This window comes from Thamnophis elegans, chromosome 3 (genome assembly GCF_009769535.1).
Source record: "Thamnophis elegans isolate rThaEle1 chromosome 3, rThaEle1.pri, whole genome shotgun sequence".
NCBI classification, from domain to species: domain Eukaryota; kingdom Metazoa; phylum Chordata; class Lepidosauria; order Squamata; family Colubridae; genus Thamnophis; species Thamnophis elegans.
Window position 1 is genome coordinate 46,880,441 of NC_045543.1, and position 25,270 is coordinate 46,905,710.

Sequence of the window (25,270 nt, forward strand, 5' to 3'; positions counted from 1 at the left end):
ACAAAGTACGTGTGGATTATTATTGTTTTTTAAAGGAAATTGCAAATCTTTTAGAGAGGTGGGGAGAGATTTTTAATTGAACTGACATCTGTTAGAAAGCAATCTCTGCCAAGACTGGTCTCACTAGGAAATTTGAACTGGCCTGGTTAACAGTTTTCTCCATCAGTAGCTGAAAGAAGGCACAAGGGGATCAACTCTCCTTGACATGATTCTAACCAATGAAAAGCATTTTTGTTAATGATATGGAAATAATGACCAGGCAGCACAGGAGTTCTCAATTTTATGGAAAACTATATCTGAGCATATCAGTAAAAACATAATTTAGATTTCAAGGAAGTAGATTTTAATAGAGCAGTAATACCTAAGATTCAGTGACATGAAACCCTAATTGGAAAAGATGGACCTGGACAGAAATTCTTTAAAAAAAATCTAAATTACATAAGATGTGAATAGAAAACAATATTACAGTATTTGAGTTTGGAAAAAAAGTGCTAATAATAAAAAGGATTTAAATTGTTTAGTATGAAAGGGGGGGGGGAGAAACAGTAAACCTGAAAGCAAATTGAAGAGGCAAGATTGTCTCTAAAATGGATATAGCATCTACATTTGCTATATGAGTTCAGATTTTATTCACTCATACTGTCAAATGAATTAAATATTAAAGAAAGAACTTGTTGAGTATCTGTTATTTTTGAGAAGTCGCAAAGATTAGGAAAAATATACGGTCCTATCCTCACAGTTATTACAAGTTGGGAACAAGTCTTATCAGTCTAAGTGCATCTTATTTATTGATAAGGTAATTTTCTTGATAAAGTGTGGGATTTTTTTCACACATACACTGATTAGCCAACTAATTGGTTTATTTAATATTATTGGATTTATAACCACTCAAATCAAAGATGCCTCCAAGCTGATATTTTAAAACTAGAAAGCAATAAAAGGACAAAGAAAAAAATGTCTTGAGAAACAAACCCAATATACTAGAAAAAGAAAACCAAGAGAGTTTGACACCAATTCAGTCCAGCTTAGAAGCAAAGCCAGGTTTTCAAGGATTTTTGGAACACCTACAGACTGGGTGCCATATGAATCTTGGAGAGGATGCTATTTCAAAGGACAGGTGCTGCAATCATACATGATAATGGAAGGAACTTCCATGAGTAACTGCAGTATAATGCAGAAGATAAAGGAAAGTTATTCAAGGATGCCTAAGTGGCATAATGAAAATGAGAGAAGATCAGAGAAGGATTCATTTTTAATGAAAGGGGCAAATGAAAAACAGCATTTGAAAATTATGTTCTAATTTGCACTGAACCATCAGTTTTGACGCCTATCTTCACAAGAATTTAAATAGTTTTTACAATTTTCCTATATTATGAAATCTTTACAATGTATCATCCCTTCCAAAGTATAACATAGTAAAAAAAAATCAATTTCATGTTTGTAAAAAACAACATTCCCATTCCCACTAATGGATCTTATATATGTTAACTTTTTATACTTCATCACAGAAACTGAAAAAGAAATTAATTGGAACATAGGAATACAAAAGACTGTATACTCTTTCTATTTTAAAGGAAGTATTTCAGAATCTCTAATATAAATAAAATGTATACACCTGGTTAAATTTCCAGAGATAAATGATTGGACATCAATACCATGAATAGCAGCTAATCTTCTCAGTTACGATTATAAGAAAAAAATTACAAACTGAGACTATGAAAACACACACACGCACACACACACACACACACACACACACACACACACACACACTGTGCCTAATCAGCTTTTCTTAGCACATGGTTTTTAGAAGAGAATATGCAAGCTGTTTATCTGGCAAATCTGTGCTACAAAGCTCTGGCTGCTGAATATCACATGGCAACCAACTTTTGCTATGAATTTTGATGAGATATGTAAATAAATGGCATCTATTAACTTTCTCAGCATTATTTGTTTCTGGTCAGAGATCTGTTGGAATAATGTAATTATATGCCATACAAAACTAAATAATTTGGACCCTAAGAAAAAAATGAACATAATAATTAGATTATTTTCTCATCAGGTTTATTATTATTGCATTCTGAGTGTTTTAAATCGTATATACTTAATCATTCGTAAAACAACTGCTTAAAGAATGCTGGTATTATTCCCATTGGGAAGAATGAGATGGTAAGTATGCTGTTTATTATGCTCTCATAGTGAAATTTAGTCTCTATATTAAACCTGTAATAAATATACATTTTAAAATATAATGCATATATTGTGTTTTTGTAAGTTTTTCTATGGTTATTCATATGCAGGAAAGGCAAACTGCATTTCTAATGCATTCATAAAGGATAAGCATGTCTGCAAATTTTATATAATTTGAAATCATTTCTGTTAATAACAAAAATAAAATGCCAGGCCAAAACTTCATTTAATGAATTATAGAATATTTTACTTCATAGAAACCAATGCATTTCAGAAATTTAAAAAAAATTGTTCAAACAATAATTTAGCATTCCAGTACCTATTGGTAATGCTTTTGTATTTCTATTTTTGCATTCTTTTTCATTATTTTTACACATATTTATGGTGCAGAATTTTGTACATATAAACTGTGTCTTCAGACAAACATATGCTAAGAAACCAGCAATGGATAAATAGGAATACAGATTATAAGCCATTGGGGGTGGGGGGTGGGGGAGAAAGAAAAAAAAGATTCACTGGGTAGTTTCTGTTAACAATGTACTCACATCTGCATAATGACCTCTCATATCACAGCGGTTGCAATGTTTTTTCCAGTACATTCTCTCAGGGCACTCTCTAGAGCAGTGTCCTGGCAAACAACAATTTAAACAAAATCGTGCTGGACAGCTGTTTTGTAGGTGACCTCTCTGTGCACAAAGACAACAGGGTGGAATTTTCTGCAACATAAATGTGAAGAAACAAAAATGATCAAATGTTTATAGAATCAGAGGAATTTAAATTAAGTAAAATAAACAAGGCGCTTCTATTTATATTCAGAGAACGTCTAAGTCCTTTGCTTAAGACCTATTGTACTATTTCATAATCTCATGCATAGCCTACACAAGGAAGCCCTCAATTAATAATTAAAACATAAAGTAAATGAATCATCTCCAGTACTGCTAGGCACAACAAGGGGTCCTCCCAAAATTCCACCAATAAGACCAATCTGCTTGAACAGAAGTAGTTACTTAGATCAGTGTTTCCTCAAACCGGGCAACTTTAAGATACATGGAATTCAATTCCTAGAATCTACCAGCTATTATTTAAGACTTCAATAACAGTACTGTAGAAAGCACTTGAAAGAAGTGGTTTGCAAAGTGCACCGCTGTGATTGAAGCATCTTTCTTCAAAGCATTAAAGCAGCTGTGTCCTCTGCAAACCTTCCACCAAGGCTTTGAAAGCTGGCTCCAGCTGACACCTATCTATGGATGTAGAGATAACACTTCCACTGGAACTGCTAATGAAGGGCAGTGGCTGAACCTGCTCATATTCACAGAGATAGCCGGAATGCCTTTCTGTGACAAGAACATATGAAATTGTATCTAACAGCAATCAGGAGAGCTCCCACTAACTAACTGATTATGCCAATGGATTGTCTTATCATTCTGCAATGCTCTATATATTCTTGCTCACCGCTCAATTTGCCACATTGTTTAATTTTTTGAGACATTCTTTAAATGTCTCATGGTATTAATGATATTAGTGTGTTGAACTCGTAGTGAAATTTTACACTTCTGTTTCAACCATAATCTTTCAGCCAATGAGCATACAGCTAATAAAATGTAGACATACTGCTTAAATCTATCCTGGAGATATTTAAACATGTACATTTTTGCTATCGTCCTGATGAAAAATTATTAGCACTGGGTTGCCAACCACTATGCACAATACTATGGATTCTATATTCTGTAGAATGAATTCTCTGATCAGCTCAGTGGACATTTTTTCCCTATTCTTCTAGGCATGCATATAGAAATAGAAAGTGTATGCAAGGTGGACACGGTACAAGGTGTAAAAGCTGTGTTTTATCATTTGCTTCCTCAATGAGGGCAGAGGGGGGACTAATTATAGGACGCATGCCTGTATCTCACTTTCTCACAAGCCCTATTGTTCTGTCCACTCATTCACTAAAGTGGGGGAAAGAGAAAAGAAATCTTCAGCGAGCAGCTGGTAATCCTCAGCATGGGCCACTGGGTCTCTCTTGATTGGATTATATTGCTGAGAGCCACTGAAGAAAGCACCAACTTCAAATACTCCATCTCCTCTCTTACAAGGGAATCATGCTCCTAATACCTCTGATTAATCTCTAGGATAGGATCCACAATGCAAAGAAATTAGCAGGTAATGTTCCTTGGGTCTAAACTGCCACTGCAGTTGAGAGCATGGAAATTGCTTTCTTTCTTTTCTCTTTCTCAAAACGCCAGCCAGTAAAATTATTTCAGACCAGCGTTTTAAAGTCTGAAAGTCTCAGCTAGCAATAAAACAAATTGAAATACTACATTTACCTTTGGGGCAGGACAATTTTTTGATAAATGACCTCGTTTATCACAATTTCTGCAAGTGACGTTTTTGTCCGCTGTGTAATATCTGTTGTTATGTCGCACTGAAATATAATTACCAATCTGTGCCTGAGGAAACAAAAGGATTTTTATTAGAAGTTGAAAGCTTAATGTTCTGCCACTCTAAGCTTTTATAACAATCAAGCCTAAGATATTGAATTTTTAAAAGAAAAGTGTTTATTTTTATAGTTCTTACACATATACATCCTCTAGAATCAAGATAGGCTTCCTATCTGTAAATAAGTACCTTGTAAATATTTTTGCAGGATTATATTATGTCCTTTTCAAAGCAGTTTTTAGAAATTACTTTTTTCTAAAACTTTTAATCAATAATATTGACAATATTGTTTAATAATAGCATCTTTTGCAAAATACATTTAATTTAATTGGGAAAATAACTAATCTACCAATGAATGTAGAGATGACATTATTAAATTGCATACATAAAGTGCCATGAGGAAACATCCACTGAATTGCCAACAAAAAATATCCATGTTTTTACACAGATCAGAAATTTAGAAGTTGGTCAATATACCAATTCAAATAAAACTGAAAATCAAAAGCTAGAGTATGACTTTAAGAAAGAAAAAAAATCAAGTATCTCTTTTTCCAAATATGAAAAGCTTGAGGATGACTTTTTCTCAAGAAACAAAAGTATTATTCTATATTTCTATACACTGCACCCTTAGTTCCAAACATTTCTGATATTCCATGGTTCATGTTAATGCTCCAATTTCTTATTACACATCACCTGCATTTTACATCTGTGCACACAGCTCTTTGACCTTTAGTTTTAAGCCCTAATACCTGGCTCAGTATGTGCTCCTCTAATTAAATAACATGGTCACTATCAACTGTAGCCTTTTGCATTAGAAAGCCAGTAGGTGCCCATTACTGCTATTGCCTATTCTGTATCACCCACATAAATAATAAATCCTCACTAAGAAATCTTACTACCAGTAGATATGGGTGTTTTTTTTTAAGGAAAGAAACAGGTTCAGGAGTGCACCAATGCCTTGAAACCATGACTGGAAGCTAGAAAAAAAGAAGTTGCTACATTTGGGCAGATGTTAGTTTATTCTAGACATTCTGCCATTCAGCTCACTGCCAGACCAGTCAAGCAGAACTCCTAAGTGGAGTGAGCAATAGCAGGTTTGTAGAGGTGTGTGTGTGTATGTGTGCGAGTGTGTGTGCGTGTGTGTTTGTGTGTGAAATCTCCAAGAAAATTCACCTGTAATGAAGCAGAAGATTCCTCCATCACCTTTTGTGCCTTCTTCCCATCTCTCTCAGCTTATATTGCCACAACCCATACCATTGTTTGAATTCTTATATGAAAGGCTTTTTCAATCTTTACGTGATGATTAAGGAAAATAATAAAACTGTTAGTAGCAACTCATGCTATTATGTAGAGTACTTCCCAATCATTGATGGAGTGTTTCTTTTTTAGGAAAACAGGTGACAGGAAAAAAAGGAGATTGAACAAAATTCCCCAATGAATTCCTATGGGTGGAGTGGTTGTATATGCTGGGAATTGTTCCATTTTAGAGTCCTTCCCTCCTGGTTGTATGACTCAGAGTACAGTTGATATTAAGTGGTTGGAAAGAATACCAGAAGTCACAATTTGCAAGCTTTCCTTATTCTATTTTATTTTGTGGGTGATGGGGGTTAAGCAGATTTTACATTGTGTCAAAGGTGCTTTTTCAGGAGGCAACTGGACTTTCTGGTGTTTCTTTGAAGACGTTTTGCTTCTTATCCAAGAAGCTCTCTCAGAGCTGAAGAAGCTTCTCGGACGAGAATCGAAACATCTTCAAAAGAAAAAACAGACAGTGCAGTTGCCTCTTGAAAAAGCACTTTTGGGTCAATCATGACCTGGATGACTGAGAATCTCTACAGACCTTTAGCTATACAATTTGGGATGAACACCCTTTGAATGGTGTGGGAGTAGGAATGGATTTCCAGAGGAAAAATTGCAGGTTGGTTGGCTTGCCTGGATTGTCCAAATTGATTAGAAATGGCGGCAGATGTCTCAGACTTTACAACGGGTATAAAACAATAGTAATGAACTGACCTATTGCATAAACATTATGCTTTCAATCTATATTCAGACCTTGATTTGGGAATAGAATCAGCAAATGGCTGATATATTACTTTCTTTAACAGGCAAAGACAGCCCAACTTCATTGATTCTGCATGATCTTTCTGAGATATTTTATATTATCTGCCAAGGTGTTCTGGACCATTTCCATGAATTAAGGGTTTAGTATGACAGTTCCATTTTAACTTGTAGGAGTGTTCTCAGACATACTCATGAATATCTTTGCCAAGACTGGCCATGAAACATCTTACATATGCTTGTAATTTGGTGTTCTCTGTAGGTGGAGTCTATGATCTCAACATAGGCTCCATGTCCTGAAATTCATGAGTTGAATTGTCTCCGAATGGATTGTTTCAAAGACCTACCTTTTCACTAGGTCTTTCTCATGAATACCACTTGAGGGTTTTGTTTAAATTTGACTCTATTGCTCCTTTTAATGAATACATTTCACACTTCTTACATTTTCTCCTTTGTTATTATATTTTAATAAGTGTTGAGACCTAATTGTCTGGGGAGTTTAAAAATCTGAATAAATGAATGGGATCTGTAAAGGAAGGATCATAACCAATCATTGGAGAACTAACTTTGGTGGCTGGGAATGGATCAATTCCTGAAGAAAACTGGGATCACTTTAGCAGTCCCTCTATGAAGGAATGGAAGGTCAGTTGAGAATATCCTCAAGAGTGACTACAGCCAAATAATTCCTCAATGTTCTGGAGAATGTACCAGGTGAAAGGGCTGACCATGCTGTCAAAGCTCTAGTTTTTGCTAAGGAATAAGTAGCAAAAATTTCTTAAAAAGTCACTTACAATATCACTTCTGAATTCCCTTCTCTGACTAGAAGAAACTCAGAAAGCATCTTTTCTGAGAACTCCAAGCACTGAAACAAGTCAGTTTATGACAAGGTCGGGCAGCATAAATCTCACAGTAAATCAACAAAGCATACATTAGAGAAGCATTTGTTAGCAGCAAATATATTTCTTTTCCGTCATTGCACTGCATTTGCTATGACATTTATGTTATAAACTGCTCTTTTCAATGCTTGGATCTCCTCAGTTAATTGCTCAGCAGATTTTTCTTGAGGGGTGAGTACATCGGGACTTTGTGGATCATCTCATTCACAAACACTTCAGACTTTATGCCACAGACCTGAAAGATCAGTTTTCAAGGTCAAAATGATGCTTGAAGGAGCCTGTTATGTTTAGTAAGAATTTGTAGAAAGAGTACAGGTATTCCGCGACTTACAACAGTTCATTTAGTGACCGTTCAAAGTTACAATGGCACTGAAAAAAAGTGACTTTATGCCATTTTTTCACATGTATGACCCCTGCTGCATCCCCATGGTCATGTGATCAAAATTCTGACACTTGGAAACCAACCGACTCATATTTATGATGGTTGCAGTGTCCCTGGGTCATGTGATCACCTTCTGTGACCTTCTGACAAGCAAAGTCAATGGGAAAGTCAGATTCACGTAGCAACCATGTTACTAACTTAAGAAGTGCAGAGGTTCGCTTAACAAATTTGGCAAGAAGGATCATAAAATGGGGCAAATCTTATCAACTATTTCACTTAGAACAGAAATTTTGGACTCAACTGTTGTGGACTACCTGTACATGGGTTCAGGAAGTAGTTAATGCCTTGTTACTGGAGGCATTCAGTTGTACTCCTTGTCTCCATTTCTTAGTGTGTGTGTGATTGGGGGGGAGGGAGATTACAGAAATGAACTATGATTCTCTGTGATGCTTAATAGCACTGACCACTGTGATTGTTCTGGAATTACTTTTGTGGCTTGCAAATTGGAGTTCTATGGACTCTCTTCACTTCCTCAGAAATTTGTCCAGTTATCCCCAGATGACCATCACAGCTGTGTTCCAGGGTCAAGCAAATCTCAGCAACTTTATCCATCAGTTGATGAGAATAATCCTCAACACAACCCATGATGGCCATGAACTCTCAAACCACTTTTGACTTTAGGCCAAGGAAAGAGAGGTTAATAACATTCCTACTGTTCAGTAACAGATAACAGCATTCTGCTAATTCTACTTGACTTCATAGTATCAGCATTGTAGGATCCCTCAAGATTCCATTCTTTGCCTTCTGATGTGTAACACTTATAACAAACTATTACAAATTATAATCTAGACATCTGTGACATGGTGTCAGCACTGTGCTAATTGCAGTTCTGTATAAGTCCTGGGAAGAACAGAGGGATGGATGGTTACATAAACCTAAGATGAATTTTGAGAAGACAGGGGCATTGTGGTTAGATGGATTTAGTTTAGTAGTCTAACTGTTTGTAATAAGTAACAAGTTATAATATTCAATTTATTGCCCAATTATGATGCTGGACAGGATGCATATCCTAATAATCCAAAAATGGTACTATAATAGAACATGTTATGTAGCTCTGTTATGAAAGCTTGTCTGGAAGTTTCAGCTTGGATAGAAAACAGTTTAGAGATAAAATTGAGCAGCTAGGTGAGAACAATCCTCTATGCATAGCACAACTTTACTTAAACATATCTAGGAATAAAACCTTACATGAAGCTCTAATTAACACAATTATTTGATTATCTTCTACAAAAGAGTTTTTGGCTTTGCAGGCCAGAGCATGTGGGTGGCAGGGACGTGTGTGCATGCACACAGCTCCATTTGTGTGAGCAGTGAGCACGCATACCTGCCATTCACATAAATGGACCACATACATGCGCACCCTCACCTTCTGCTCGCACAAGAGGAGATGCGCAGGTTCATCTGCTACTTCAGGTGGCCTGGGTTAGAACAGTTTACTGCCCAGTAGCGACCCGAGGATTGAGGACACCTATTCTATAAGGTTTTAGAGAACATACGAGATCCCCAGAAGTGTTTACGATTTATTTTTTCAGTAATGAAAAGACATTAATATAAAATTGACAAAACACAATATTGTACCTGTAAGTCTTTATCACTGATGGTCCATCCTGTTCTATTGTCTCCTGCAAAACATTTATTTGGAACAATTGAAATGGATTTCAAGAACTATAGGATTTGTCTTATTAGTCGCAAGTTAATGAAAGAACGTTACAAAATTTCCTAAGTGTTATCACAAAACCTTTTTAGATTTTACCTATTTTATCTGCGCAGTATCTAATCTGGTGAAGTAGGTGACATACAAATTAATCAATAATAATAATCGTAAGCAAAGTATTTTGAGACAATATATAATGTTTTAATACTAAAATAGTATTCTACGTATTTCAATTTATATAGGAAGATTTCAGGGATTCTTTCATGAGAAGGTTAGTAATGGCCTTTTTTATCACCACAAGTGATAAAGGAATGTTAATGAACTGTATACAAAGAGCAAGATCCGAAAAGTCTTTGGAAGCTTGTGTAGGTTGTACATTCTGTTTTAGTGGCACATCAAAAGCTTCACTGCCTCAGAATCTTAATGACAGAATAAAATAAATTTTCCAATGAATCTTCACTGAGTTTCAAGAGCTATTGAAAATATTTTGTAACATAAAAATATAACTGGAATATCAATTATCATTTGGATGGTTCCAACACGGGCACACAGAAAAATATTGTATGTTATTCTACACATTTCACATATTTCTTGTCAATTCTGTATTTGTTTTTTAAGTTAAGCTTTCAAAGCAATCATTGTAACTATATGCTATCTATGTTTTTGTCATTAAAGCAACCAGATAAATATTAGCTTTCACTTGGTTGATTAATATGCAGTTCTCAAGTTGTAAGAAACTCTTCATCGTTTATAGTATAACATAAATATTTATCTAAAATCTTTACAGATTGCCTTTTGGGACACATATATAACTAGCAGCATCAAACAAAAGATGAATCCAGTTGAGATATAATGAATGAATAAAAATGTAAGAATCCAGTATAATAAGGAAACACCATGACTCAGGAATTAGTGTTATAAAAACTCTCTTAGAGAAAGGCAGATGGAACAAATGGATTTTCAAGGATATTTGAAAGCTTGTACAAAATGCTCTTTCATAGTGCCAAAGAAAACAGTCCCACATCCAGGAGTACACCAATAAGAAGGTCCTTGACTGGCACTCAAAAAGGGCCTCTATAGTTGATCTTTACAGAAAGATCATACAATTGAAGGCCGTCTTCTGTATATCCCGTTTAAAACTTTAAAAGGAAACAAATACAAGAGAAAACAGTCTTATATATATCCCCAAATTGTTTAAATCTTTAAAAAGTTAACATAAGGGCTTTAAAAAGAACTCAAGAGCTGCTTTGATACTGTGTTTCCCCGAAATTACGACATGTCCTGAATATAAGGCCATGCCATATTTTTCCGTGGGCAAAAATATACGCTCTCCCCCAATAGCCCCCCCCTCCAGCCAGGCAGAGCGCCACTCCCCAACCTAACAATATCCCGAAGGCGCAAAGCCGCAGGAGCCGGGGGCAAAGGCGCTCACATTGCTTGACACCTTTGGGATACCGCTAGGTTGGTGGGTGGTGCTGTGCCCAGCTGGAGTGGGGGGTTGCCGGGCAGCTGCTCTCACCAACCCAGTAATATCCCAAAGGCACTAAGCTGCGTGGGGCTTTGCCCGGCTGGAAAGAGAGGTTGCACGAGCACTTGTTCTGCCTCTAGCTCGCGTGCCTCCCAGCCTCACCATGCCCAGCTCTCCCTGCAGGGCCGGGCCAAGGCGCTGCTGTTGCCCTGTTGCCGCTGCAGCCGCCGCTGCTATGCTCCGAACATAGCCGGCTTCCAAAGTCCAGAGATCCGCTGCAGAGTCTTCCGGCACCGGCCGCTCTGGGACTACGCTCTATGGTTGTGGGCTGGCTGTTGGAAGACTCTGGTGGGACAGAGAGTCTTCCCACAGCCAGCCCACAACCATAGAGCGTAGTCCTAGAGCGGCTGCTGTCGGAAGACTCGGCAACGGATCTCCGGAGTTTGGAAGCCGGAGCATGGCGGTGGCGGCGGCAGGGCTGCAGTGGTGGTGGTAGCAGGGCTGCGGCAGCGGTGCCCTGGCCCGGCCCTGCAGGGAGAGCTGGGCATGGTGAGGCTGAGAGACACACGAGCTGGAGGCAGAACAAGTGCTTGCGCAACCTCTCTTTCAAGCCAGGCAGAGTGCCACGTGGCTTAGCACATTTGGGATATTACTGGGTCAGTGAGTGGCGCTCTGCCCTGCTAGAAAGGGGGGTTGCTGGACGGCTGCTCATGAGCGTGGTCATCTCATGGCAGCTTTATTGCGCTGCTGCGACAGCGCAACACAGCCGTTTGCCCTTGAGGCTGTGCCCGGCTCTTCAGGCGCCTGCTCACAAGAGAGTAGCCACTCGGCAACCCCAAACCAATAAGCCCCCCCATAATAAGGCCCAAGCAACATTTGGGGAGGGTCAAAAGAAAATAAGACCCTGTCTTATTTTCGGGAAAATAAGGTAATCATAGACAATTGGTGCAAAATTAGTGTAATGTTTGGATCTCCTATTCACACAGATCCAAAGCACACTAGCATTTTAAAATCATTTTCATAAGTGTATCACATTTAGCCTATATGTGTAATCAAATGTGAATAGTCACTATTTCCCAAACCAGATGTAATATTGTAATGTACATATTGCCTGTTGTTGCTCCCTAGCAATGGTACCAGAGGGTTATTGCCATTCATTCAAAAGATAACAGCGGCAATCGCCAACATGAGTAATAGACATCATGTTTTAAAATAACAATTGGATCGAGTTTGCAAATTTCAACATTAAAAATAATATGCTGTGTGAAAAAGTAGCTTCCTTTGTTATTCTACCTCTGCCACCATTCATCTTCATTAGTGATATTAGTACTAGTAGTACTATAGAAGATGCAAAAAAAATGCTTTACCATTTCCCCCCATGGGAAATATATATTTGTCTGCTATATTAATTGAATTAAAATAAAACATATTCAAATCAAGTTCAGATTAAAATAGTTTTTGTCCCATTCCACAGCTTTTCTTATACAGTCCCTAGCACAGCCACAAAAACATAGCCCTCAGCTACAAGATGGCTGCTCCTTCATTTAGAAACACAGCTACATTTACAAACAACTTCATAATTTTAAATATCCAATTATTCATATCAAAGTACTGGAATATGCCATGTAACAGAGTTGATTTATCTTTTTAAATGCCATGCCTTAGTCAACTTTTCTCTGTCTGGCCTACAATTTATTTACATTTTTCTTTAAGAATATAAAAGCAAAAATCTTGTAAATTTTTGTTCTTGAACTGTAAGTTGAAGATATGACCTGCAGTTATTATTTATTTCCGTTTTACATACGTCATACTTCCATCAGACATTTGATGATAAATGGAGGGAGAGGGCAGAAGTGTTTGCCCCCCCCCACCCCCGGCAGATTTACATTGATGAACAATGCTGTTTATCATCAAGTATGACTTTCCCATCACAGCTATTCAGTAATCTTATATATTATGACCTGCATTTTATTCTAGATCTCTCTTTGATCTTTGCTGGAATTAATTATGTAGCTTATAGACCAGTGTTCTAAACAATTAAGTTCATTTCTATCCAAAACGCTATCCTCTAAAGCATTTACAATCAAATTTTACTAGTTTATTTATGAGAATGTCATGTGGAACTGTGTCAAAAGCACTGCTAAATTTGATTACGCTAAAGATTATATCTACTGTATTCCCTTTATCCACTAAACCACTTATCTTATAAAACTCAGAGATTAGTCTGTACTGGCATGTATTTCTTATATTTACAATACTTTACCACAACCATTTCTGAATCTTCCTCCCAACCCATTTTGCAAAGTAAAAATAAAATCCATTGTTAAAGTACTTTAACTGGGTAAAATATTATTGGTTCAAATAGCTTTATTATCACAAAAAGTGATAGCATGTCAAGAGTACATGCTTATACAATGGCTTATATAACTGCAATACTTATCCTGCATTCATTCTTTTTTTAAAAAACCATCTGTACAATGATATTTATATAATGGGAACTAAAAACTACTAATACCATAATGATTGAATTAAACCTTTCAAAAACTTTTGTGTCAATGTTAAATATGATACGTGAGGTGTAAATGGACATAGTTGCTTAAATTCTACAATTAATGCTGAAAATAATTTGCAAAGTGCACTGAATGATGTTGTAATATTAATATTTTTGTGTTCTGTATATGCTGTTTGTTACACCACAGTTGTATATTCTCCAAATTTTATCAGATATTATCCGTATTATATCTTGCATCAGTTCTTGAATGATCGTTCATCGATTAAGATGCATAAAATATTTAAGCAATTTTAAAAAATATATAGAACCATGTCTGATAACTTTGTATTTTTATAATTACTTTTACAATAATTTTTATGAATCATACCCAAAAAGATTTAGTTGGGATATACTGTATAGTCTATTCAATATACTCAAAACTGCCTTCTGAATTGTGATGTTGAGTCTATGTAAAGCATTGTTAACAGGACTTTGGCCTGCCAAATAGAGCACCATAGTCTTAACTTCCTTGTGACTTCATGGACATAGCTATGCAGTTTTCTTGGCAACAGAAATGGCTTCCCACTACCTTCGTATAACTTAGTGATTCACTGGTGGTTTCCCATCCCATATTCCAGCTTCAGTAGGTTGAAACTGGTTTTGATTTTCTTAGATCAGACAGTTACATGCTGGGCAGACTCTAAAAGCTTAGCTTTTTATGTGTAAAAATTGAAGTATGTTTTAAAAAGATTCTGCCTGTTTTACAATGTTTATTTTACATATTTCCACTAACCAGCTGCAAGAAATCGGAGGATGTAATTATTCTGCAATAAAATAATATGGTCTTCTCTAACAACATTAATTAATCAATCTAACCAATTCTTCTTTATGTTCTTAGAATTTTAACAAAGATATACCTAATTAAAAACTTAAGAACTTTATGGATTTACTTGGTATAGTTCCCCACCCACCTATCCACCCACCCACCCAAAGGACAATATTTGGCTCTTTCTGACTTATATGGAATTCAAACAAACAGTATTTTGTACTAAGGGTAGATCTAGATTCAGAATAGTGTAGAATATAATTTAGGAATCTGTACATTTTTATATGCGGAAAGGGTACTCTAAATCTGTGAGGACCATAAAAGAAAGTCTGGGGTTACAAGAAGAAGGTGGGATCAGGAAAAAGCACTGTAAGATTTTTTTCTGTAAATTTTTTCTCTGTTGCATTCTGTTGCAAGGTCAACTCTTTATCCAATACAGTGAATCCATCATCATTTTAAAAATTTAGTATGAAATAATACCTGCAGATTAAGGGAAAATATTATAAAACCACTGCTGATAGTTATCATTCCCAACTGGTAACTTCTGACATTAATTTCTATTTTAAGAGTATTCCAAGCTCACTTTAACTCAAGATTTTGATTAACCATTAAAAGAGTGAATCTATAGATGGAATGGATTCTTTTTTAATATCTTGTTTGAAAAAATAACTGAAAAGCTTCATAAATTTCCTACCAGGATTTAAGTAGTTTCAGGAAAGGCCCATTTAATTATAATTTTGCTGTAACAACCACACATTCTGAGAATCTCAAGTTAGAAATCACAGCGTAGAAGATTTTGCAAATTCTTTAAAGTGTTAATGATAAATTCTTATTTAAGTAGGGTTATTTTTTCTTGATACTTTTGTTGCAGTCTTAAACAATCCATACAAGAGATTGCTTCAGTTAAAAATTTGAAATGAAACAGAACATTCATTTCAAGTGTGTTAATATTGATAGAACAACTATTTTTATTGAATTACAAGTAACAATTTTTAAAAACAATCTTATGCTGCCTGATGGGTATATTTTTGATGGCTGTAATAGAGGGAGGTTAGAATTTAATATCTATTCAGAAAATAATACTTAATCCAAACATGCATGAAATATATTTAATCCAAATGAAGACATATATACCAAGCAGCCTTTGTGATTTTTTAAAAAAAGCTTACTAAATGTTCAAATATGTGCATTTTTACTACTTATTCCTCTATGTATTATGATAATTTATATTAACTTAAGATTCCATTTCAATTTATTAGCTCTGCAGGAAATATTACACGAAAGAATGGTAATATATCCCTATCTGTTGATACTAAATATAAACATATTTGTAGAACACTGCACCTTAGAAACTTGCAAAATGAAAAATATATCAAGGCAATAACTACAGAGATTCTTTGTTTCATTTTCATCTATTTTGTATTTTCAAAATATGAAGCAATTGATAATTTAGGTTTTGTAAACAGGAAGTAATGTTTACAAACAAGTATCAATAGTTGGTATTTTTCAAAACTTAGTGTAACATTTGGAGAACAAAGTAATCTCTCTCTCCTTTAGTAGGTACAAGTGTGGGGACCACAGGAACAGTTAAATTCATGGCATGGTTGGTCTACCACACAGTCGGGGGAATTCTTTAAATAGAGCCTGTCACTCTCTTTGCCCATCAATGGGATTTCCTTCTCAAACTGCTGATTCGTTCAGGTACACAACAGAGGAAATTTCAGTTAACCTTTGTTTCACCCCAGGGAAAAATCTGTCTGAGAAGTATAAAATGAATAGTTTAAAAAAAGTAAGTAGCCAAGCTTCAGTGCTATTCTTTGTAGCGTTCACAGCAGTCAGACAAAAATAAAACAAATGCTTTTACTGCCCCTGGAGAATAAATGATATAATGCACAATTTAGAATCTCAGTTGTCTACTTTTTGTTTTCAGTTCATAAAAAGGTAAACACCAATCAGATCAGAGCTATTGCTTTCAGTTCAAGATTGTTTTACTCAAACCATTACCCAGTAGTTAAAGAAAGAAAAAATTACAAAATTTTTACAATTGTACAAATTTTACAAAAACAGAATAAAACTTCTGAGTAAATAAGCCTCAGAGTTTTTTATGAGTGGGATATCCTGGTGTGTCCTCTCCATTCAAGGCCACAGGGTGCCAACAACTTCAACGGAGTATTTATTTTTCTTTATTTGTTCAATTTATTTCCCTTTCATACAAGAGTTCAAGGCAGCCTACATAGTAGTCCCTTCTCTTATTTCCACCAACAATCCTGTGAGGTTGGACTTAGACGGCCAGTCAAAGCCACACAGGGATTTTCTATTACTGAGATGTATTAGAACTTGAGTCTCCCCAATGCTATTCCAATACCTTAAATACTATATTATGCTGCATAGATTAGATATTATAGAAGTATAAAGTAAGACTAATCAAGAAACAGTCATTACTGGATATAAAGACTAGAAAAAAAGAGTTCTTATAAGAAGAAATTTTGATGGAAATAGCTCATGTTATACTTCACATTTCTCCCTCATCTCAGAGTAAGTTGCAACCTCCTATTTAAACTGTCAGAACATCTTCTTTTAGGTTCTCCCAATGTAATAGTATCTGGAGATATTAATAAGGTGCTGCGGGTTTTTTGGGGGGGAGGAGGGATGCAGCTCAGGATTTTTAATAGCTGTGAGAGCCATATGCTAATATCAAAATACAGAAAATCAACAGCACAGAAGAATATAAATTGAATATGTAAGTATATATTGGATCCACCACAAGATATCCTGCTCTTGCATCAATCCAAAGAGGTGACTGAGAATAAATCAATCTCATATCTCACAATCTGTTACATCACTAGATTAACATGTACTTGCAAGGAGGAAGAAGAAAATTCAGTTGTTACAATTCAATCACATATGCAAAAACAACCTTCTAAAACTAACTCGAAAAAGAATACAGCTAGAGCAAGTACTACTGCTGAGTACGATGTAATATACGAGTACGGTGCAATATAGTAATGTGATCAAACGTTGTCATATGTGAAGCCCGGGGGTGTAGGTGTACACACATATAAACACATGACATATGCATGCACACACATGTGTGTGTCTGTGTGTATTATTCACATATATAAATAATGGAACTAACTCCTATTATGAAGAGGGAGAAATATTTTGGAGGCAGACTTCCTATCATAGTAGGACAACATATGAAAGAATTGTATTAGATCCACAAAATATGGGTCTTTGTCTTCTAAGTTTAGCATTCACTTTTTGACTCACTCAATGGGAGAGGGGGAGCAGCCAGAACATCACTGTACTACCATTAAGTCTCAAACTTCCCAATCATGTGAGTCAACTTTCCCTGAAAACCAATTCTGTGCAAATAGGGAATTTGTTAGAGCTGAGTCATAAATATACAAAATATCACTAGGTAAGAGAGACAACTTTAAGATGGGAAGGGAAGCATCTCAGTGGTCTCAAACTTCTCAGTTCCATATTGAGGAATAGTATTAGTCCCCTTACCAACCATATCAGTCGCCCTTCCTTCAAACCTTACATACCTCTTGTATCTAGCATGGCTTTTGGAGAAGCCCACTGTTTTCCCCAATCATTTGTATTGTCTTTTTGGTCTCTGCAGATCTTTACTGGATATGCATATTCTTTCTCCTTATTAGCTACTCATTGTTTTCCATTTTTTTCTTTAAATGGTTTTTAAAATAAGAAAAATAGGGGGTAATTGAAGAACAGGAGCATAACCACTGGCATCATTCACCTTACACTGAGGTGCAACCCATTTGTAAGTGTAACATAATTCACTACTGAAAAATCAACCTCTCAACCGTACACTTCTAGCAGAGGATATAGAATAATCCATACTGTTTTATAAACTTCTCTAGTTTCTGCCACACCTTACATATGTAAAGAACGTGGTACTTATTTTCTACTCCATAGAAAATATTAGAAAATATGTTTCGAAGTTAACTGGGAAAAATAAATCAGTTTGGCCTTTGCAACACAGAAGTACTATTTGGTAAAATTATTGCATTAAAGTTCTCTACCTTATCCTGAGCAATGAAAAAAAGAATTAAAATTAATTGTTATGAAAATTAATTCACTAATTTTGTTCACCTTAGCATTTCCAACTTTAAAAAAAAGCTCACATTTCTGAAAATTCTTTTTTTTTAAGTTTGTTATACAAAATATATACATCCTCTCAAATCCATCAGCACTTTCTAATCAATTCTCAGTTTATTTTCTATAAAACGTTGTCTATATTGCTTGCCCACAGATGTTTCATCTAATCGTTAAATTCTAACCACAGAAAAAGAAAGAAAAAAGAACACAAGAGGAAGTTAGAATGGATTATATATTTTGAGCGGATGTTCTTAAAATCTTTTAAGGACTACATCTGAATGCAGCCGTTAAAAAAATCCATTTAAGTCCTTTGAATAAATCTTTATTCTTACTAAAATTCTGACAGTTAACTCAAATCATGTACAGTATCTTGTATTTTGTGCATGTTCTTGAGTTTTATAAAAATATATAATACACATCTAATAAATCAATAAATAAACAAACGAGCTGATTCTATTAAGTCCATGTCCCTTAGATTCTGAAATCAAAGCAAAATATTTGTTGATTAAATGTGTTGCATCCTTAGCAGTAAATTACTGAAAAATCAGTAATTTTGTATGTGTGTGTGTGTATGTAGATGTGTGTGTATATATATGTGTGTGTGTGTGTGTATGTATGTATGTATATGTGTATGTATGTGTATATATATATGTGTGTGTATGTGTTTGTGTGTGTGTATATATATATATACACACACACACATACACATATACATGCATACACACACATACACACACACACAAATATATATATACACACACACACACACACATACATACATACATACATACATACATACACGCATACAATTATCTACTGATTTTTCATATATAAAATAGCTAACATAAAGCATAAAATATAACAGAGCATAAAATATAATACAAAATCAGTAATAACCACTTTCTGTCAATATGGCCAAGTGTAAGAACTAAGTAAAGGAGAAATCACAGACACCTCCATATTGTATGTAGCAAAACAATTGGCTATGTATTAAGTTTAATTGCTTAAGACCTATATGGCTCTTTGGACTCTATGGTTAATTTTACTTTGCAATAGCAAGTAAAATTTCACATGGCAGTCTGGAAGATAGGGAAGCCTGTACACCTTTGCTGGCTACCTCTATCCCTTGAATGGTGCAAAGTACAAGTTGTTCACATCTAAGAAGTAACTTGCTATTCAAGAATGGATCTTAGCTAGTCATATCATTCCTCCAATGTATTTTGAACTGCTAAGTATAATTAATTAATGAACCATAGTAAATTATGTTTATACTTAAGGGTATAAGAATTGGAAAGAGCAGCAGACTTTGATTTCAAGAAAATTAGTCTGAACCTAAGCGTTATTTAAAATTCATTCTCATTCTCTCTCTCTCTCTCTCTCTCCGTCCCTCCCTCTCTCTCTCTCACTCTCTCTCACACACACACCACACGTACTTAAACAGTTTCTGTTATTATTTAATAGACAAATTTGGATAGACACACCTTCTGGGATGTGCATGCATAAATACATACATTTTCAGAATTTACCCAAATGCATTACAATTAAAGACTCCGAAATGCATTTTTCTAAAATGCTGCTGTAACTTCCATTATAAGATTTAAAGTATTGGTTCCGAGTAGCAACTTTTTCCCAAAGTAAACTGCAAAATCATTCTCATTTGTCCAGTTCCTCAAAGTGAAATAAATCAAAAGCTTATGCAAGATAATACTGCTTCCATGAACATCCAGATGCTGAGAGCCCCAAAGCAATTCTCAGTTTAACATTTCCAAAGGCATAGACTAGTGATCACACGATAGTGGTGATACTCTCTAGTTACCCTTGGCAACCCTTCTCAACTGTAACGAGGCTCTGCCCCTACAATAGCTCACTGGGCAGCTTTCTCTTCACTTAGCTGAATGCTTTGGGACCATCTGCGTCGGTAAGCATAAAAGGCCAGCCTGCCTGTGGGCCCGTCACTCTGAACACCACCTCTCTGACCCTGATTAAATACAACTTTCAATCCTTTTTGTCCTCCCTGTTGACTTCTCCTATTAAGGGAGCCCTCTGACAAAGAAAGCGGAAGAGTGGACTAACTGCCCCCAAGAAAGGTGATGTCTGATACTGCTCAACACAAGGATTAGCAAGCCAATACATAACAAAAGCAAGTTGGGATGAAGGGGGAGGGAGGGAAAAATGGTTTTAGCTAGGCCTTTGAGCGATTCAGTGCATCCACAATTCAACAAGAGGCATGTTTTGAAAGAAAAGAACTATGGCAATATTTTGGGGAACTACCTTTATCCATCCAAAGCCATGACCCTGTTAAAAACCCTAAGGGCCCACGTTTTGAACAAACAACCTTAGGTGCATTAATTAGAAAAATAGTCCTATACATACATCTACAGTTGGATTCCCAGTATTCTCAAAGTCTTCAATTACAGCAAGAGAGCCCTCCAGATTTACAGTATACACAGAGATCCTCTGTGGATGCTTTAAATAACTTGTGCAGATCAAGGCAGAATTGGCCAATTTAATGCTTCTGTAGACATATTTGTTTGCACCCATGTGTTTTTCACGCCTAGGAGCAAAATCTTGGTACAGACTCAGGTAAGCCACATTTTTACTGTTTGAATCTGCTACTATAGGGAGGGAAAAAGCAAGGAGTGTCTTTGGTTTTGGCTTAGTGTATTGTGCAAGCCCACATTTCTATGGAGCATGGCATTATGGCTTGTTCAAACTAAAGTAGTCAGCTTGCTGTTGATTCAGCAGGAAGTGCAAACAGATTCACAGTATTTTCTTTGCATGTATCCTGTAGAGATAAACTACTCTTATATTATTTATTTAAATTCTACCAAAGTGGCTATCCCTCCATTAATAAAATTTACTCCTGAGATAAGATAAGATAAATTTATTTATAGGCCGCCCTTTTCCCTGAGGGGACTCAGGGCGGCTTACAACGTATAGGGAAGGGAGTACACACAATGACATATAAAAACAGTACGTAATTAAAAATAGAAGCAACATTCATTCATCATTCGGGAGGGAACGGATTATAATCTTTAACCCCAGGCCTGACGGGATAGCCAGATCTTGAGGGCTGTGCGGAAGGTCTGGAGGGTGGTGAGGGTACGAATCTCCACGGGGAGATCGTTCCAAAGGGTCGGAGCTACTACTGAAAAGGCTCTCCTCCGTGTAGTTGCCAGTCGACACTGACTGGCGGATGGAACTCGGAGGAGGCCTAATCTGTGTGATCTAATAGGTCGTAAGGAGGTAATTGGCAGGAGGCAGTCTCTCAAGTACAAAACATTTGTTTTGTGCCAATATTCTCAACTAATGCAGGTAAACATGTTTATTTAATATGTGTATGTAGTGAGGTTTTATGGTAATGTTATTATACCATATTATCATTTGTTCGGTTTTGTGCCTTTGAGTCAGAGTTCATTCCTGGAAACTGCTTGGACAAGTCCCTGAGGTTCTCTTGGGAAGAGTTTGGAAGTGGTTTGCCACTGTCTCCTTCCTAGGGCTGGAAAGAGTGTCTGGCTCAAAGTTACCCAGCTGACTTTGTGCAGAGATAGAACTCAAGAGTCTCCCAGTTTCTAGCTTTGTGTCTTAATTACCACATCTGGCTCTGTTGTCATTTACTGCATTTTATTTTGAATTTTGCATACGGACACACTAAAATTAATGAAACATTAAAACTAAAAATACACAATTTCTAACCCCAGCCCACCTCACATGTTGTTTTTTTTCTGTATAAGGCATAATTTTCCTTTGAATTTTTTGTTTGCAGAGACTGATTGAATATTCAGAAAACAGAGATGGAACCCGAAATTGCTTGAAAAGAGAACAACACATTTAGACCACATTTAGTTTCTCTACAGACAAGCCTAGGAAATATTTTGTATTTATAGTAGCACACGACTGTTACTAAGACCTGTTGAAATCTGTAGCAAATATGAATATTTCAAACATTAGCTTCTAATGAGAGTATGTCTGTAGTAATAATTGTAAATTAATCATTGAATTCAATAACATCCAAATGGCAATGACATTATGGTTTTGATCCTACAAAAATCAGTTTATTAAAACATGACCAATCATCCAAATAACTAATTAGATGGTATCTTTAAACATATTGTCACAAAATAATTTCCCCCTTCTTGTAACAGCAGTGATATTGCCCAACCATTTCTGCTGTATTTAGAAAAGTATAAGATTACATAGTTGTTTGCCTATAATGTTATTTAGCAAGGTCCACTATGAATGCTACATAGGCATTTACTGAAATAAATGCCATGTTAGAACACATCAGCACAATGATGAATTTCCCAGTTAACTAAAAAAATAATAATAAGTATTTACAAGAAATGTGACTCAGATGTGGAAGGGACTCTCTTTCCATTTTCTCTGGCTCCTATTAATTCTCTCTCTCAAGTGGCGTAGTTAGTTAATTAGTTTGGAGGCAAGCATACAAAAAAGTCTTATGCACATAGCACCATATATAATCACACATATATTCTGCCATAAATCTTACATTGTCTCACATAAAATCACAATATGGTAAAACAATATTCCAAAACACAATCTTCATATCTTACATTAGTATAATTTTAAAAGTTTAGATGAGCGAACTACTACTAAAAGAACAGTCAACATTCACAGATTTTCTCTTTCCAACAGCTCATATTGACTTTGCCTTGATGACACCAAAGGAATAGTTGTTGACAAACAGAAGAAAGGGGGATACTGAAAAAATGTCACTCTTTCAGCTAGTCTGAAATATATGCTATGCTAGCCAATGTTCTCAATCTATTAGTTTTAAGGCACCTTGGAGGTCTTATAGTCCAAATCCCTGTTCGAGCAAGGACACTTTATACCATTTCAGATAAATGATTGTCCAGTCTCTTTTTGAAAGACTCCAGTGATGCAGCATCCACAACTTTTGAAGGCAAGTTGTTCCATTGGTTGATTGCTCTCATTGTTAAGAAATTTCTCCTTAGTTCTAGGTTTCTTCTCTCCTTAGTTACTTTCCATCCACTGTTTCCATCTATTGCCTTTTGGTGCTTTGGAAAATAATTTTATTCCCTTGTCTTTGTAGGAGCCCCTCAGATATTAGAACACTGCTATCATGTGTTTCTCCTACTACTTCTTTTATTAGACTAGAAATACCCAATACATGTAACCATTCTTCATATGTTTTAGCCTCCAGCCCCTTAATCATTCTTGATGCTCTTATCTGCAATCTTTCCAGAATCTCAATATCTTTGTTCTCTTATGGTGACCAGAACTGGATGCAATATTCCAAGTGTGGTCTTACTAAGGCTTTGTAAAGTAGTACCAGAACTTCATGTGAATTTGAAGTGATTAGAAGATAGTCATTTGATTGGATATTCACATGATACTACTCAAAGATATAGTATTATTAATCCACATGATTTTATTACTTAAGCCATATTGAAAATAATTAGTAGCAGTCATTTAACTACATTAACAAGGATTTGATTTGAGTGCCATATCATAAGGATCCTACCCTCTCCCTCATACAACTGCTCCTCTACTAGCAAGTTACCAACTTTTTGTAAGAAAACCTGGGGACTAATAGTTATGCAAAAAAAAAAATTGATCCTGAAAAAGAGCATTCCAGAGACAATTTGTCAGTTCATAAAGTTGAATCCTTTGGACTGAAATTATATGAAGTATTCTAGGAGTTTTCTACCCTCAAAATACATTTCCTTTTCTATAAAGCTATGCCCAGAACACTTCAAACTATTTCTGGTTCAGAAAATGTGACTTCTGGAAACTGAAATCACATACTGTAAATCACATACTAGAACAAGTTGATATGAAGAGAAACAGGACATTTTGGAACCCTTGGAATGGACCATTCACATATTCCTGTATTGGTCAATTCAGCCAATTTTTATGTAAGAGTGTGATGTGACTAGAATGAAACTACAAGAGGAAATGGTCACTAACTGCCACTATTTAAAGAGAAACATCTTGTTTTATAAGGCAATATATAATGTTGAACAGTAAGAAGCACTAACCAAGGAAAACCAAGGAGAACAATAAGACGCACTAACCTGGAACTGTCATAATGACAATTTGATAGTTAATAACAAATAAAGTTATGTGAATCCAAAGAGGTCATTTTACAGACGAATATACAATTCAAAGTAATGATGTGATCATGTTACTCAGAAAAATATTCCGCTAAATATGTGTTTAGCATTCAATTAAGGATGATAATACCGATTGGAATTAATAGACATCTGATGAAGGCTGATATGTCTCCACCTATATGATAGAAGACACTATGGCAAACTGTAGGTATTAACTGAGAAAATCTACATGATTAATAGATGATCGGAATATAAAAGTTGGAGAAATGAAGGAACATGGAATTATAAGATCAGACTATTTGTTGACATTCTTGGTTGAGATGTTATGCTTACTTGCTTGATGTTAAAACTCTTCATTCAATCATCATAAACCTGACTGTAGTTCAAGACTTTCATCCTCCAGCTTTACTCCGCTAATAATAAAATATAGGAGATAGGTCAATAGCAATTAGTGAAAATAATTCTTTTTTCCTTATCAATACCTGCTTTAAAAAAATATAAAACTCTGTAAATGGATATTAATACATACACCCTCTTGGAGTGTAACTGACTACACAATAGGAAACAGAAGATTCCAGGTACTTATTGT

At 35.7% G+C, this 25,270-nt stretch overlaps 1 protein-coding gene across 1 annotated transcript in view; it reads right to left on the bottom strand.

Annotated features, from left to right (window-relative positions):
* The window catches only part of ZCCHC7 (zinc finger CCHC-type containing 7), a 150,690-nt gene that overhangs the window by 47,226 nt on the left and 78,194 nt on the right, over positions 1-25,270 (bottom strand). The window contains exons 3-5 of the mRNA XM_032213564.1: positions 9,598-9,641; positions 4,515-4,637; positions 2,736-2,906 (exon numbers count right to left, since the gene is read on the bottom strand). Coding sequence (XP_032069455.1) covers positions 2,736-2,906; positions 4,515-4,637; positions 9,598-9,641 — 338 coding nt within the window. The remainder of the gene's footprint in view (positions 1-2,735; positions 2,907-4,514; positions 4,638-9,597; positions 9,642-25,270) is intronic.